Source organism: Pezoporus wallicus, unplaced genomic scaffold, assembly GCF_028554395.1.
Source record: "Pezoporus wallicus isolate ANWC-B61680 ecotype Strahan unplaced genomic scaffold, APGP_CSIRO_Pwel_v1 contig_13399, whole genome shotgun sequence".
In the NCBI taxonomy this organism is placed as follows: Eukaryota; Metazoa; Chordata; class Aves; order Psittaciformes; family Psittacidae; genus Pezoporus; species Pezoporus wallicus.
In genome coordinates, this window is record NW_026639844.1 from 137,093 (window position 1) to 153,746 (window position 16,654).

A 16,654-nucleotide genomic window follows, 5' to 3' on the forward strand; every position below is an offset into this window, starting at 1 on the left:
GTTGTTTTGAAGCACGGTGATACTGAGGTAGTCCCAGATACTAAGTTCTGCAGAGCATAAGGAACAAAATAGATGGGAGGACAGAGTCAAGGGGAGGGACAAATCTCAGCTGAAGATATATATATACACACATGCTATATAGATATATATACACACAATATGTATAGATATATATACACTATATAGATATATATACACACTATATATAGAGATATATATACATACTATATAGAAGTATAATTGAGACTGAAACCATCAAGAAGTGACAACATGCTCTGAAGAACTTAGGGAGTTGCACAAAAAGAGATCATATCTCAGAGGAGGTTAACAGTGCCTGCAGGGTATTACCTGACTTGGCATTTTTCTGGCTAAGAATTCATGTTCTGAAACGTTATTTCTCTGGCTCATCACGAGTCTTCCTTAGGGAGCTTCAGAATGAGCCAACCAAGTATAACTCCTCCGCTATTTAGGCAATTACAGCCTTAGCAACACTGAGTTTGTGCTGAACACATCACAGCTGCACAGGTAAATTTAGCTGGTATGACAGTAACAGAACGTTCCATGAACCTCAGTGTCAATCCTGAAGGGGATTTCCCATTCTTGGGCTGGTCTGAATATTTTCTCTACTCCAACCCAAGCAACCATTCCCTAATGGAGGCAATTTTCTTTCACTGGAATCACTGCACTAGAAACTGTGCTTGGAAACATAAACCTGCAGAGGAACACCCTCAAACAACCCTAGAATTCCTCAAACATAAAGTCTCAAAGCCTTAAAAACCTACCCTGTTCTGGAGAAAGAGATCTCTAGGGTAACACTGATGCTCCAAGTCTCTGCATCTTGCAGAATACGCCCAAAAAAAGCCCCTACAACCAAACCACCCATTGGTTCTCTGCTAACTAAGTGGAGGAAAAACCAAAATCTCTCCCAGTCCCATATCTACAGATGGTTTTAACTTGGACCATGGCAACAAGGCATACTAATCACACGGTTAAGACTTTCCAGCTCTATGAGTAGGAACACTACTGTGCTATTTGGGTTTTTAATAGCTTCTTTTACATATAGACAGATCTGGAGCGTGCCTTCACTGAGTTATTGTTCAGCCCTTTATTTCTCAGTAGTTTCTAACATTTCAGATAACACAAGTGGTGTCTCACTCAGAATCCTGCAATGAGGACCTCCCTGTTCACAGATGTGAAGTAATGAAGATGCAGATGTCTTCAGTTGTTTGCTCTTATTTGAATCAGAAAGGAGCAGCCGAGTAGTTTGCAACCCAGCTTTTGATTGAGCCTCCCCAAGACCGAGTCCCATACCTTTTCTTGCAGAGGATGAATTCCAGAGATCTGTCCTTTGCTGCTTCTTCTGATTACTGTCATCCAGGTGAATATGCACCTGAGCAAAAAGAACAGAAGCATTTCTGGAGGTGGCAACAGAAATTAAGCAGCACTTCATCCCTCAAAACAGCTTGCCCGTGTTAACAACAGTAACATAATTAGTCATTTTCATAGTGTTAAAAAGGCTGTGTTATTTCCTGCCTGTCTTTCCTATTTTGTTTCCAGTCTTTCATAACATATCTAACAAGGCAATTCAACCAGCTATTCTGAGTCAGTTTATGGAAGCAGCTTTTCATGGGCTGCCCTAAGCAAAGAAACCAATTCTTTGGGTATTGTCCACCAGAATAAAACACCCAGACTAGGGAAAAAAAGATGTACTGTTGTGTTAGAAAGACCCGCTTCACTGGGCAGCAGAAATAGTGTCTTGGACTTAACACGAACGTTGCCATTTATCTAAAATAGATCTTTTCCTAAAGCTCTTTATATCACAGCCTATAGGTCTCAAACTCTAATTTAAAGGACTGGTTGGGGGAGGTTTAGTGGATCTGCTGCATGTGCTTGGTAACAGGCTAAAGTCAAGATAAGAGGTTACTGGAAGAACACACCAACTCTTGCAGGGTACGCAGTATCAAAGTTTTTCAGTGATTCACGTTTGCTGCAGTTTGCCAACTTCATTTTGGAGTTTCTTTAAAAAGAAGCTCCCTTTTATCCTTGGAATCTCAGCTAACCACACGGAGAGCCCTGGAAGCACTAAGCACAGGCATTAAATGCCAGGAAAGGAGGCCGTCAAACACAAAGCATCCCATACCTTATAATATTTCGATATCGACTGATGCAGCCCGAAATCTGTTGCACCTTCTGAAGCATCAATGGTGAATACAGTCTGGGAAATGGATGGAAGCAAATGGAAAGATTTAATAACTGTTTCCAGCAAAGCCCCTAACACAGCTTTGCACTGAGAAGCATCTCCAGAAAAGTTACTACTGGAATAACCTCAACTAGATCTCCTTGCTCCTCCTATTAAATAAAGACACAGAATCTTGCATGAATACATCTTTACATGCAATTCCTGCTAACCACATGGCTTTCTCATTGTTCCAACAAACACAAGCCAGTATCTCGATACATTCAAACTACACAGATGACATTCTTCATGCTCTTTCTGACTTCTGGCTGTGGTTAAACACAAACTACGCATTCGTGAGATCGCAGTCACACCCGATTGTAAAAGAACTTTCTCAATATCCCTCAAGTTTCAGGCATGACACACTAAAATAACAATGCTTTCCTTAGAAAATAAACTGATAAAGTTACAATCATATCTAGCTGCTCAGCTGTCAAATTAAAAGTTTCTATCAACTCTTCAGAGTTTCGCTTCTTGCCCTTTCCTGTATGTGATGCCTTATGATGAAGGGTGACGCTCTTTTACAGGCTTGGCCTTCCAGAGCCACTTCAATGAAAACAGCTGTGCTTCTCAAGTATTTATAACTCCTGATAATGTTTCTAAACAAGATTTCTTCAGACTTTTAAAAGGAACTAGCTAAGCTCAGAAGAGTATCAGCTGGGTGCAGCAAGAAAGATGTTCTCCACCCATCAAAATACAATTCCTGTTATAATAGAATCATAGAATAGTTAGGGTTGGAAAGGACCTTAAAGATCATCCAGTTCCAAGCCCCCTGCCATGGGCAGGGACACCTCACACTAAACCATCTCACCCAAGGCCTCGTCCAACCTGGCCTTGAACACTGCCAGGGATGGAGCATTCACAACCTCCCTGGGCAACCCATTCCAGTGCCTCAGCACCCTCACAGGAAAGAATTTCCTCCTTATATGCAATCTAATCTGCCCCTTTAAGTCTGAACCTGTTACCCCTTGTCCTGTCACTACAGTCCCTAATGAAGAATCCCTCCCCAGCACCCCTATAGGCCCCCTTCAGATACTGGAATATTAATGTCTGAAAAATAGCCAGAGAGAGGGTATATGAGGATATTTTTATAAGGGGTCTTCTAAAGGAAGAAAACAATATTAATTTATAACCAGCTTGTTTCCATTATTAAGTCTTGGCATTTAACCCATTTTAAAAGCTGAAGATTATTCTTTTCTATTCAATTCCAACCCTAGACAAAGATTCACAACCAAGCTAAGACAGCAAGTAAATCCTTAGATGAAAAAGAATTATACTGAACAACTGAAATGAGCAAGAACATTGAGGAGGGAAAGAGTTCAGCTACTGCTGCCAAATGCAGGGCTGGATGCTTTTCAGATGAAGTGAATTGCTATGTTCTTCCTCATTTTTCCTCTTAAATAGATTTTACTCTCCTCCTGCCTGTGGGTCCACTGTTTTTCACCTTTTCACATTCCAGTGCTTCCTAGAAGCACAGATTACATTTGCAAGCAGCATGTATTCCAGAAGAAATATCTATGTCATCAAGGATCTCTGAAAGAGGCAGGCAGCTGATCCATTAGACAGGCTACCAGCGAGGAGAATGAAATCGGAGCACTCTACAGAGAGACTGAACATTGCCAGCCAAGACAGACTTTATTTTATAGGAATCCCAGACTTTAACGCCATGGAATTTCTTGCATCAGTTCCTAAATGATTAATTTTAATTAAAAAAAAAATAATCAAAGACAGAAAAGCAATGGTTAACACAAATTAAAATGTTATCCATATTATCACCCACTTCCTAAAGCTGGAGGGGGGAAAAGAGATCTTTTTGATCCAAAAAACACCCACAAGTATTTGGGAAGGTCTCGTTCAACGTCAGGAAAAGGTCTAATTCAATCTGACACCCAGTAACTGAGGCCAAGATGATGCTCTGTAATCAGCAGATTCTGGGAATAGTGAGTTTAATCCCAAGGGCCAGCAAGTTTTCCAGTATGTGACACTACAGCTGAGATGCTCTTTTGCTTGAACTTTAAGCTGTCCAAACCTCACTGCCTTTCTGAGGCTTACTCAAGAATCTTAAGAGCTTTAGTCAGCTTCAGAGGGCATTTCATGCCGCTGGGCCATTGTACCTTCTCATTTTATGGGGCCCAAGTATTTCCATAATCAATGCTTGGTAAATGCAGACCAGGGAGAGGACTGGCAGCACCATGAGGATAGCCATAAGTGGCCATTAGTTCCTGTGGCACTAAAGATTCTTGGTTTACACATTCCTTATTTAATAATTAAATGAATAAAATACATGTAAATGATATTCTGTTTGGGTTTTTTTCCCTTTGGCCAATCCTGTTATTTCACCCGCTCTCGTATTCTCAAACGTTGCTGTTAGGAAGTGAACAGCTCCATAACCCAGCTCCACCTTGTGGAGGTTACAAGCAGACAAGTTTAAATCGAGCATCTCCAAAAGGGGCATCAGAACTGTAAAACAACCTGGGTAAAAGCAAAGCAGAACATCCCATCAAGCAGCAGCTTTCTCCTCAAAACCCCACCGGCTTCCATCACTGCACAAGTGTACATACAGTCAAAAACAAAACAGATCCAGTGTCTTTCCATACTTTTTAAACCAATTCTTCCATCCTTCAGGTGCATACAGAAGCAGCATTAATGATTTACCTGGATAATACCCAAGAGTTTATGCAATCCAGATGTATTGACAAATATCCCAGGGCCTAGAGAGAATAACACAATTACTTTTACAACACACACCTACATCCATTTGTATATATCCATCCCTCATCTGAGCAGCACAACACTGAATACAATGACTTGAAAATATTAGCTGAAACAAGTAAATTCTTTCATGTTTTCCATCATTATTCAATGAGAAATGTTAAAAGTGGCATTCCAAAGGCAGCTGCATGCCTCTGATGCGTTGGGAAGCTGTCACCAAGACAATTACATACACTTAAAGACTCTTCTACAGTAGAACTGGAAAGCAGCTAAAGAAAAGAGAGATAAGCACACTTGAACTGTGAAGTTACTTTTCCAAAAGCTCACACAACTAACAGTAGCCTCACTGAAATAGAAAACTGACTACTTACAGAGAGCCAAAACTAACCTTTGCCACTGCTATAAACAGCCCTTTACAACCACTTCCAAGCTTCTAGCACAAGTAAGCCAGCGACTACAGAGAAACACTTGAAAGAACACACGGAACACACTGATGATGAGAATCTGACCTTACAGCAAGTCTTAATGAAACGACAAAGGTCCCGAGGGTCAGATTTTAGCTTTTAAAAGCTTTATCATTTAAATCTTAAAGAAGCCTTTCTCCTCCTCTCCCCAAACAATGCAGAATTCCCCTTCCCTGCATTGCAGAGAAAAGTCTGAGTGAAACAACTCTCAAATTCACACTTACGGCCTGAAAGATACTGTAAAATCTGCTCCAGTGAATCCAGGAGTGAGGATTTAGTCTGGAATGTTATTTGGGCCTTGGCAAACAGATCAAAGATGTAGCTGCAACACACAGATTAAAAACACAAATGGGAAAACACTGTAAATAACAGTGGGCACAATTACTGCCACTCTTCTATGACAAGAATTTCACCATCTAATAGCAAAACATGTTCTTGTCCCCATGAGAAAGAAGAATTTACCAGAAAAAAAGTATTTGGTTATAAACAGCAAACAATATTGATGTGACAGAAAGCGCGCTGACCACATCCTGCACATCTCCCACCAGTTCTCTACAACACACGTGAATTTAGAAACAGATTTCATGCTATTTCATTATCTTTTTTACAACATACAATATGCTTTAGGTTAGAAATAGATTTACAGAGCTCTGAGGTACCTCAAACCAAATCACTGCAGCACTCCGTTTAAACCATGATGCAAAACTGAAAGCAGGCCAGTGAGGGGCTTCTTCCAGCTCAGGATACATGACAGCTATACACACAGCATTGGATTCTCCACTCTTGGAACAGGAAGTTGCACCAGAAATAAAGATTATAACAGGAAGGGGATTTCAGGAAACCCAGAGCCTTGAAGGAATACTACTCCCAGAAACTGGAATAGTGCTGCCTATCCCTACAGCTGACTCAGTTTCACAGGGTCTAGAATCTGCTGCACTTTTAAGATATAGCTATATTAACAAGACGACATTTACCTTCCCTCTTTGGTGACTCCACTATCATTCGGTGGCAGCTCCACTGCATCAATGGCACTTTCAAGCTGAAGAAGAATTTCTTGAAGAGAAGCAAAAGGGGAAAAAAGTTGGAATTCACAGAAACTCCTTTCAGGGACAAATCCAAGCTGCTTTTCCAAAGGTACTTTATTACTAAGGCTGTTATCAAAGGCAGCAGCCCAGCTGCTTGATTCTGTAAACAAATCAGAACCACTTTCCTTGGTCTCACCTCTAAATACTCATATTTAACTTCAAGAACTTCCATGACCTCAATTGTTAGATAAGCCTAAGTCATCAGCTAAATGTTAAACTCTTCTCTATAGATGGAGAAAGTTGTTCTTAGAAATGCTCTGCAAGCATGAGACAGCTCGAGCTCTTGCTATTAACTTATGTATCATCATGGTCTTACAGCAGTGATGCAATTAATGTAATTGCAGCACACCACCAACATCAGAAACCAAGGGAACTTCTAGCAAAAAAGGAAGCAATGCGTTCGTCTGCTGCATCACTCATCTCCTTGGGAAAATACTATAATTAAACATTCCACAGAGTGCTCACAAAAAAAGAGACAATTTAAACTTCCATGGATGACTCAGTTATGAGCAATGCCCGCAGAAACGCTACAGGAACCCAATTTACAGTTGTTTGCCTCCTGAAACTGTTTCAACCACCATTTTCAAGGACACAGAAAACAATCTTACTCTTTATCTTTGCTATATCTTCAAGTTCCATGTTCAGGCCTGTTGAAGAAAGGAAAGATTTCAAAGAGGATGTTTCATGTCGCTTTCATTCCCAGTTTCTTTATGCCTTTGCAAAAAAGTATGGATATGAAGCCTAGAACTGTGTATATGGAAAAACATGCTCTGTATTCTGCTCACTGTTCCCTTTCATGACCCTCATGTCACATTTGTTTGGCCAAATGCTTTCATGTTTGTCTGGCAGTGATAACTCAATAACAATAATGAATGCCCTAGAATCAGTGGTTTGGGTTGGAAAGGACCTTAAAGCTCAGCCAGTTCCAACCCCCTGCCATGGGCAGGGACACCTTCCACTAGAGCAGCTTGCTCCAAGCCCCTGTGTCCAACCTGGCCTTGAACACTGCCAGGGATGGGGCAGCCACAGCTTCTCTGGGCACCCTGTGCCAGTGCCTCAGCACCCTCACAGGGAAGAGCTTTTTCCTAATATCTAATTTAATCTCCCTCTTTCAGCTCAAAGCCATTAGGAAAAGTTACTTTCCAGTTCTTGGTAGTGGCACCAATAATCCCAGTGAAACAATGGCTTGTGGTTGTCAACACACCTGAAGAGGCCAACTCCATATTGAACTCAGCATTTACTTCATTCTGCTGAACCACTTTGGCTTGCTCTTCCAGTACAACATCTACAGCATCTATTGCCGAAGCCAAATCGTAGGGTGTCAAATCAAAAGAGGATGACTCCTCGCACAACTTCTCCTGAAATATAAGGAACAGAAGCATTATTTGGACTGCTCAGGGTGCTCAGCGCTCATCACAGGTGATGAAGTCCCAATGACCAAACTTGATGTCATTTCTGATCTCCAGCTCAGGCCAGAGGACATTTTATGAACACCAAAAGTGCAGCACCACACACAGCATTTAACAGCTGATGCAGCTGAGCTTCCAGAATGGATCATGATTTCCTTCACCTGGAAGGGAACTCTCCAAACAAGACAAGCAGCACCCTCATGAGGTGCTAAAGGTGGAGATCCACCTTCAGGAGGAAACCATCACCTTGTAAGAAGTCATGGTAGGATCAAAGGGCTGTGAATTAAACTACAAAGCTTTAACTGTCAAAGAACCAAGAAACATTCATGATATTGAACACTGACAACAAGGAGATGAGTATGGATTTTACAGACTCTTTGTAACAGGGCACAGGTCCTTTTTTCTCTCTGGATGAAGCCTGAGAACTGGCAACAGACCACAAACAACTTACCACATTGTGAGCTTCATCAAGGATCACCACAGTCCCCCTCAGGTCCAAGCCGTGCGCTTTGCGGCTCTGAAGATGAAAAAGGGAATGAGGGGATGCACAAAGGCCACTTAATCTGATTTAACTGTTTAACTTATTTAATATTTGGTCTTTCAGCCTTTTGAACAGTGGAGTGGGACAGAAACTGGCTTTTACTATAATTTATTCATTACTCCAAGTTGCATAAAGCCAGCAACAGATTAGTTTCCTCAACAGCTTCATTTCCTACCCATGACATACAGACACCTTATTGCAATAGCATTCCCCCTGCCAAGCCAGCAATTATTTCCAGGAGAGATATCCAAACTCTACTGAAAAAGTTTCCTTATTCTAGGAATCATGCAGCTGGCTGCAGGAACTAAAATGTCTCGGAATGGATGCAAAGATACTGCGTGGTACGCGACTCAAGCTTTGCACCAGGATGTGAGGATCACCAAACAACAAGGGCACCCCATTCTGCAAGGCTAATCCTGTAAAACCAGCAAGACAAGATAAAACTGGAGTATTTCTTAACTGTGGGAAAGAACTATACAGAGAACCCCACAAAATGGCATCCCCTATGGTTCTCAATTTGACCTGGGGTTTGGTTAGTTTTGGCCCATAATGGGTTCACTGCGCATCAGTTCACAGCTCACCCACTAAAAGCCAACATAAGGTAAATAGAAGAACAACTGCATTTAAAAGCAAATACATGCATTACCTTTGAGTCTAGCAAATAGTTGTAAGGCATAAACATAATATCTGCTTGCTGCTTCAGGCTTCGAGATAGATAATAAGGACAAGCTCTGTTTAAAAAAGAAGTACAAAGTACCAAGTAAGACTTGCAGTAATATCAAGAGGGCATTCAGCATTCACAATGTTTCATATGCTCAAGGGTTTTCCAATCAACTTCAGGAGCTGAAGCTGGCATGTCAAATTGTAGGGCAGGTGGTTATCTATTCACAGAAGCAAATAAAAGTGTAGAAAATGATATCTGTGCAAAGGAAGAATAAATGAAAGGAGAAAAGTGGCATTTCATTGCTGCACTTTCACTCCACCCCTTGAGGCTACATGCAGATGCTGCACTAAACTATTTCATCCCAGCAAATCAGGCCTCTCAGATCAGAAACAGAACTGCAGTATCATTTGCCATGGCAGCTGATGTTGGTAGCCTCTGCTCAAGTGAGAAACAAAACACTGGTGAGCCTGACTCTGACCTGATTCAGTCTTTACACACCAAGGATTGAAATACATGGCTGTATGACGAAAACTGCAGTAACAGAAGTTTGGTGCATGCATGATTTTGTTGGAAGCCGTCTCTGCAGTATATTTAGCTGCTTTGCTTTCATCACTGTTCTACTATAGTGTTTGCCAAGTTCATACCGAGGTATTAATGAAAACGAGCAGAGAAATGGTTTTTACTCTTTTCAGAAGTGGGGAGAAATCTCAGAGGGGATCTTTCACCTGAGCTTGTTTCCCTTCTTAACCAAGTCTTCAATATCCATGATCGAGTTCATCAGATCTTTCTCTGTACTCTTCTCTGTAAAAAAAGAAGTTACAACCACAAGCTTAGGTACAGGGACCACAAGATTTGTTGTTTCCCTGATCACCACACTCATCCACTTCCCAGCATTTCATTCTTGAAAGGCTTCACCACAGAGCAAAAACCACACACACACACAGGAAACTCACCCAAACTTCTGTACCCAGCAGGCACATCTCTCCCCCTCCAAAAAGAAGGGCTTTACTTCCACACCAAACTCACCTTCCACATTGTTATAGAAATGACAAGCACGAGCCGTCACTTTTTTCTTGCACATGTAGATCTGTAAAACAATGTATTTTAGCCAAGATTAGCACAGCCTGAAGCACGTTAAGGAGTGAAGAGCTGTTGGTTTTCTGTAACACCAGGTAATGAATAAATGCTAATCAGGGTTCTTCCGTTTTAAAATGATGTGTTCCTCCGTCCACCCTAAAAGTAAGGCTCTCTGCAACAGGACCCCTCCACAGCCTCGCTGTTCGTGCTTTATAAGCTCTGATCTCACCTGCATGTGGTTGCTCTCCATGCGCTTCACTTCAGGATGGATGCAAAGCTGGTCTCTGGAACCCAAAACACACATCTTGGGCCTGTTCAAACAGGAGGCACAAAACTGAAGGTAAAAGTCAGACAAGAATGAAAAACAAAAGTTGTACATGTCTAGATTGGGTGGAATATATCACAAGTGAAAGGCTCAGGAGAAAAAAGTGAGCCCAAACGAAGGGTCAGAACCAGAAGCAGTAAGTTAGTCTGTAACAGCTACGTGTGTTATCTGACTTCATGGTACTGTGTTTCTCCTGGTAGCAGTGGGTGGCACGAAGCAGCCGTTTACAGCAGGAGGCAGCGAGCAGCAGCTTCCATCACCCACTCTGAAATCTGGGTTCTGTTGTGACAGTTGAGCCCATCAGCTGGGGCCTGGCATCCCTGACAAGCTGCTTCAAGCTGGCTGAGACTTAACTAATGCACTACAAACATTTGCAATGTGTTCTTGTTGCCTGTTCCAAGGCTGTATCTGCACAAGAAACACCTAAACAGGTTACTATTGCCTGCTCAAAGAGCTCAGACAGCACACTGGTACATCAACAGCTGGAAACTGAGACACCAGTACAGCAAAACCACAGAGTTCTCCATAGATCGACATCAGCCTAAGGAATCAGGTTTTGCAAAGGCTTCCTACTGCCTTAAAGAAATGCCCCAGGGAAAGAAAAAAAGGTAATTTAGAACTAAATGTGTAAAGAACCAAAACCAGACCAAATTCAGGCAATTCTATGTTTAAAGGAAACAAGAGAAGCTGTGGAAAAACCCAAACCCAACAAAGAAATCCAGGCCCTACACATGCACATTAAGAGAACTGCATTTCACTGGGGATCATTTTTTCATGCACGCATCCACACAAACCGAAACAATAACTAAATCAGGTGGGTTTCTCCCCCTTGTCTTTGAATAGGGACATTATCCTAAATCATATTTACCTGTAGACTGTGTTCTTTAACTCGTTAATGACCTGTGTAAGTTGGGAGTGAGTTCTGGAGGCATAAATTATTTTAGGGATGTCCGTGTAATAAGCTGCCAAAAAGTGGAGAGAAAAAAAGGCAGAAAACCATTATTAACACAGGAAGAACTGGAGATATTATTAGATAGTATTAGCTTCCTTTCCCAGCTGGTACTATGGTAACAGCTTGGCTTGTAGAGACAGCAAGAAATTCTGTCACCAAACTAGTCACACACAGAAAAGAAGCTGAATGAGTTTCTAATGTTCTAAGAAACAATCAAAAAACACGTAAGGACCCTTAAAATCTATAAAACGATGAAGTTGTGCTTCAGCTGCTGAACAGCAGCTCCATGACTTCTACTAGCACACAGTTATTAGAGAAGATAGATAAAAGCAAATGTTCATTAACACTCCTGCATGGCCCCTGCTGAGGATGAGAATGACACCACTTACTCGGGATATCATCATCGGGGGCAACGCTGCCCCAGGATGACTCTGGGAAGAGTTCCACCCCACTCAGTCGCTGTGCAATCTTGCGGGCTGAGATGGCATCTTTATAGTGCTCCTGCCAAGCCAGCGTGGAACACAGCAGGCAGAGGGTCTTCCCTGTGCCTGTGGGGCTCTCCAAGACACCATTGACCTTCTTTGTTGAAGAGAAAACAAAAAGGGAATAAATGAGTAACTCGGAGATTCCCAGTGGTACTTAGTTATCACCTGGTTTTAAAGCACAACATACAGTGATCTGGATGCTGGGACCAAGTGTACCCTGATGATGTTTGCAATGATACCAAACTGAGTGGGAAAGAGGACACTTTGGAAGGGAGAGCAACCATGCAGATGATGTGACCCAAGGAGCGGGCAGCCACGTGAGGAAAGGCTGAGAGAGCTGGGCTTTTTCAGACTGGCAGAGGGAAGGCTCAGGGGAGACCTTATTCCATGCTTCAGGGTTTAAAGGGTGGCTACAAAAACGGAGACTCCCTTTTTACAAGGAGTCAATGGAGAAGAGATGGGGTCATGGGCACAAGTTACTCCCCCGGTTGGATACTAGAGGAACTTCTCACACTGAGACAACTGGCCACTGGAACAATAACAACCTCCCTGGGGAAGCGGTGGATTCCCCAGCACTGGGCACTTTTAGGATTCAACCGGACAGGGTGCTGGGACATCCAGCCTAGGTCATGCTTTGCCTAGAAAGGCTGGACCAGACGGACCCGGAGGTCCCTTCCAACGTGGGACTCGAGGATTCTGTGATCCTATGAAACCCCAGGGAGCAAAGGACAAGCTGTGTGAGCACAGGGGCTACTTGCTTTGCTTCTCTTCCCTTTCCCACGTGAGGCAGAGACATCCCATCTACACTTCCACTGACTGCCTCCAGTTTCAATAACTAGAGAGTAAAACCGAGGTAAAAGAAGGTCAGAGAGGTTGGAAACAGTGGTGTATGGGAGAAGTAAAGCAAACTGTGGCAACGTCCATTTAGAGGAGTCATTTGCTACGGTTGGAAATGGAACAGTGTGAGCAACGGAACCAAACTGCCCCTGGGCGCGCTCACCTTCTGCAGGCACTCCAGCACCTTGGCCATGTAGGCTTCCTGGCAGGCATAGGGCTGGAAGGGGAACTCCACCGTGATGCCGTTCACCGTTATCCTGGGCATGCTGCCCTGGGAGCACCTGCAAGGCAGCGGGACCCGGGGGGGGGGGGGGGGGGGGGGGGGGGCCGCGCAGAGCGAGAAACGGGGAGCGGGTGGGGTTCAACGTGCACGACGGAACACCCAAAGACCCCGTTTTCACCTCGTGCTTCGGGACGGTACCGGCGGACCCAGGCTGGGGGCTCACAGCACCCGGGGCCCGGCACCGAGGGCCCCCGCCCGCCCGCCCCGTCGGACACAACCGGCGCTCACCTCCCGCTCCGCCGCGCGCAACGCAATCCTCCCGCCAAGGTCACGTGGCCTGCTTCGCGCTTACGCGAGAACTTATCCGCCGCCGGCCGCTCTCGCGAGAGCTGCGGCGTTGCCATGGGGACGGGAGTGGGGCGGCGGGGCCGAGCATGGCGGCGGGGTAATGGGGGCTTGGAGTTGCTGTTGCGGAGGCCCGAGAGGCACCGGGCAGGAGGGGAGCGAGGCCGGAGGGGTCCGCAGAGGCAGAAGGTTGGCGTTTTGGTTGCTAAAAGCAGCAGAGCGGCTGCAAGGATGCTGGAGAGGGGCTCTTCATCAGGGAGTGGGGCGATAGGACCAGGGGTGATGGGTTCAAACTGAAACGGGAGATTTAGGTTGGATCTGAGGCAGAAGCTCTTCCCTGTGAGGGTGCTGAGGCGCTGGCGCAGGGTGCCCAGAGAAGCTGTGGCTGCCCCATCCCTGGCAGTGTTCAAGGCCAGGTTGGACACAGGGGCTTGGAGCAAGTTGCTCCAGTGGAAGGGGTCCTTGGAGCTGGAGGAGCTTTAAGGTCCCTTCAACTGAGACAAGGAGGCACAAAAGTACAAAATGTAATCAGCTCTAAGTACTGTTAAGTTTGATGGCTTTGTAATGGAAAATAACTGCGGTGCTTGGAGGTAGTTGACACAGTTTCAGGCCCTCAGGGCCTCAGTACAAAAGGTGTGAGAAAAGCAGACTAGAAGGACAGGACCTGGGGATGGGGAGTATCCCAGACTAGCAGATGTCCAGAATGGGAGCAGTTAAACTAACTGGTAAGTAGAGGCCAGGGTGATTGCTACGTCTGTAATGTTAATTAAGCTTGTTGGGAAAAGTAAACGACCCTTAAAGACCACCACATTTTGTATGCATGCAGGAAACCTTTTGGAAAATGATGTAATATGCTCAGTGACCGCATGAGGATGACCTGTATAGCCATCCGTGGACACACGCTAGGAGGAGCTATCCCCCGTGTCTCCCGGCGCCGCAATAAAGAATACCTGCTTGTCAACTCGAAACTCTGTTGGCAAGTTTGTTCCTGGAGTTTTCTCCGAATCACAACCTAAGCCGTTCACTAAGTGTGAGTCTATGATCACATCTCATTCTCCTGCCCTTTTCACAGGTGAAGGTGGCAAACCATGGCATGAAGGGGGTGCAGTACAAGCCCCATCCCATTCCCCAGCTGAGTGCCCTGTGTCAGGGTGTGATTTCTCTGTAGGTGCTTCTCCTTCTCTTCCATGACTGGAAAGGTTAAAACCAAGGAAAAAGCTGAACTCTTTTAGTTATTTGGAACTGGCTGCAGCTTTCCCCTTTTTTGTGCCATTCCTCTTGGAGCCGGATGAGCTTTAAGCTCCATTCCAACCTTAACCATTCCATGATTCCTAAAGCCTCTCTGCCCTGTTTGGTCCCCCTGGAGCATCTCCCTTCATAACAACTCAGGTGAGATGAGTGACCAGCAGTGCCCTGACCAGGATTTGCCTCCAGGTCACTGCTGTGCTTTGTGCTGCGCGTTGCTGCCCTTCAGCACTGCAGCCTAAGGAGGAGGCAAAGCACTGCAGCGTCCATTGTTGAAGCTCAGCTTGGAAGGTACAAGGGTTTCTGTGTCATTACGTTGAGCCTTGTAGCATCTGCATTCAGAACAATGCCTCTTGTTAGGGGTGAATGTGCTGCCCCTTTGTTCCCTGCTTTCCCTCAGTGTGATTCTTGCAGCTTTCAGCTCCCATGCGGTGTTGGTCGCACTTGCTGGTCCCCGATGTGTTTTGGTGGGCCCTGAGCTGCTCTGGACTGGTGAAAACACGCAAGGATTTTAATAAATGGGTAGCCATTGGATCCCCCAAACTCCATCATCTGCAGCTAAATGAGGAAGACACTAAGACAAAATACGTGCATCTCTATGTACTTTCTATGACTGCATCTCACGCCATTCGATGGTGACCGCATAGATGTAGACCAGGATGAGGCTTGTTTAATGCTAACTTGAAGATGCATTTATTCCCAGCGAGCTGCACAGCCTGTTTCTATGTAGGAGTGTTCTGATATTTAAAGAAAAATAACTATTGAAAGGAATATATGGCATCTGTTCTCAAACTTCTCGGACATTGCAGGTGTTGGGATAGGGGAGCTTACGGATCTCGCTGTTGGGTCACCGGCCTTTAAGCTCCTTGAGCTGAACTTGCCTGGATTGCAGACTGACTTTAACTGTAGCAGCTGGGCTTGAGAGCACCGAGTTATTCCTCCAGAGTTCCATGCAGAACGTGACAACTGATTTTGCTCCTGTTTCTGCCTGTGGGCTCTTTAACTTGACGCCAGTTGCGTGAGATGGAGCTGCAAAAGAAACGGCTTTGTAAAGGTTGCGAAGTGAGAGCGTGGGATGAGGTATTTATAGTGGAGGATAAAGGTTTAAAGCTCCTAAATACATGGACTACTCTGTCATTATTTCCTGTGAATGCCCCTTTCCTTCACTGAAGGATAACACCGTGGTGTGTCAGATCAGATTATTGCAACGTATTTCAGTGATGATTGAAGCAGTGTTAGCTCTGTGAGAGGCGAGCTGGAAGGTAACCAGACCCAAAGAGGCAGGATGAGTCAGCAACGCACTGGTGTCCAGCAGCAAACGTGACTCAGCACCGGCTGAGTGCTCCTTACCCTCCGGGGGGGTTCTTCTCTGCACCACTTACCTTAGGTGACCAGGGCTGCAGCATCGGCGTTGGTGAGGCTTCGTCAGCACCATGTGCCAGTTCCTTCTGAGAACAGGGGAAACTGAATTTGTGAGATTAAAGAGAAATATCTATCTCTTATTAAGGTTGCAAAAGAATTGGGGAGGTTTACTGAAGATACAGCTTCTGTTTAGGACGGCATACAGACCTGGTAAATAAAGGTGTTGGTCTTAGAGCTGGATTGTTGTTGTGGCATTTGTGTCCCTAGGATGAACCTTGAGTTATTTTAAGGATAGAGTTTGGAAAGGGAGGAAGAGAAGGAAGAGGAAGGGATCAAAAGAAAATTGTCAGAGCAGCACAGAGGATTAGAGCACAAGAAGCACACTTGTAATTACCTTTTGGGGCTGCAACCACATCCAGCTCCAACCCCTGCCACGGACAGGGACCCCTTCCACTGGAGCAGCTTGCTCCAAGCCCCTGTGTCCAACCTGGCCTTGAACACTGCCAGGGATGGGGCAGCCACAGCTTCTCTGGGCACCCTGTGCCAGCGCCTCAGCACCCTCACAGGGAAGAGCTTCTGCCTAAGAGCTCACCTCGGTCTCCCCTCTGGCAGGTTAAAGCCATTCCCCTTGGCCTGTCCTTTCAGGCCCTTGTCCAAAGCCCCTCTCCAGGTTTCTTGTAGCCCTTTCAGGT

The 16,654-nt window shown here is 44.8% G+C and overlaps 1 protein-coding gene across 1 annotated transcript in view; it reads right to left on the reverse strand.

Annotated features, from left to right (window-relative positions):
• Nucleotides 1-13,313, reverse strand: part of RTEL1 (regulator of telomere elongation helicase 1) — a 37,273-nt gene extending 23,960 nt beyond the window's left edge. The window contains exons 1-16 of the mRNA XM_057416545.1: nt 13,299-13,313; nt 12,951-13,068; nt 11,855-12,044; nt 11,382-11,475; nt 10,418-10,499; nt 10,138-10,198; nt 9,837-9,912; nt 9,094-9,178; nt 8,358-8,423; nt 7,702-7,855; nt 7,106-7,144; nt 6,387-6,465; nt 5,637-5,734; nt 4,892-4,947; nt 2,141-2,215; nt 1,312-1,390 (exon numbers count right to left, since the gene is read on the reverse strand). Of these exons, the coding sequence (XP_057272528.1) occupies nt 1,312-1,390; nt 2,141-2,215; nt 4,892-4,947; nt 5,637-5,734; nt 6,387-6,465; nt 7,106-7,144; nt 7,702-7,855; nt 8,358-8,423; nt 9,094-9,178; nt 9,837-9,912; nt 10,138-10,198; nt 10,418-10,499; nt 11,382-11,475; nt 11,855-12,044; nt 12,951-13,052 (1,336 nt within the window). The 5' untranslated portion in view covers nt 13,053-13,068; nt 13,299-13,313. The remainder of the gene's footprint in view (nt 1-1,311; nt 1,391-2,140; nt 2,216-4,891; nt 4,948-5,636; nt 5,735-6,386; nt 6,466-7,105; nt 7,145-7,701; nt 7,856-8,357; nt 8,424-9,093; nt 9,179-9,836; nt 9,913-10,137; nt 10,199-10,417; nt 10,500-11,381; nt 11,476-11,854; nt 12,045-12,950; nt 13,069-13,298) is intronic.
• Between the last annotated feature and the right edge of the window lie 3,341 nt (nt 13,314-16,654).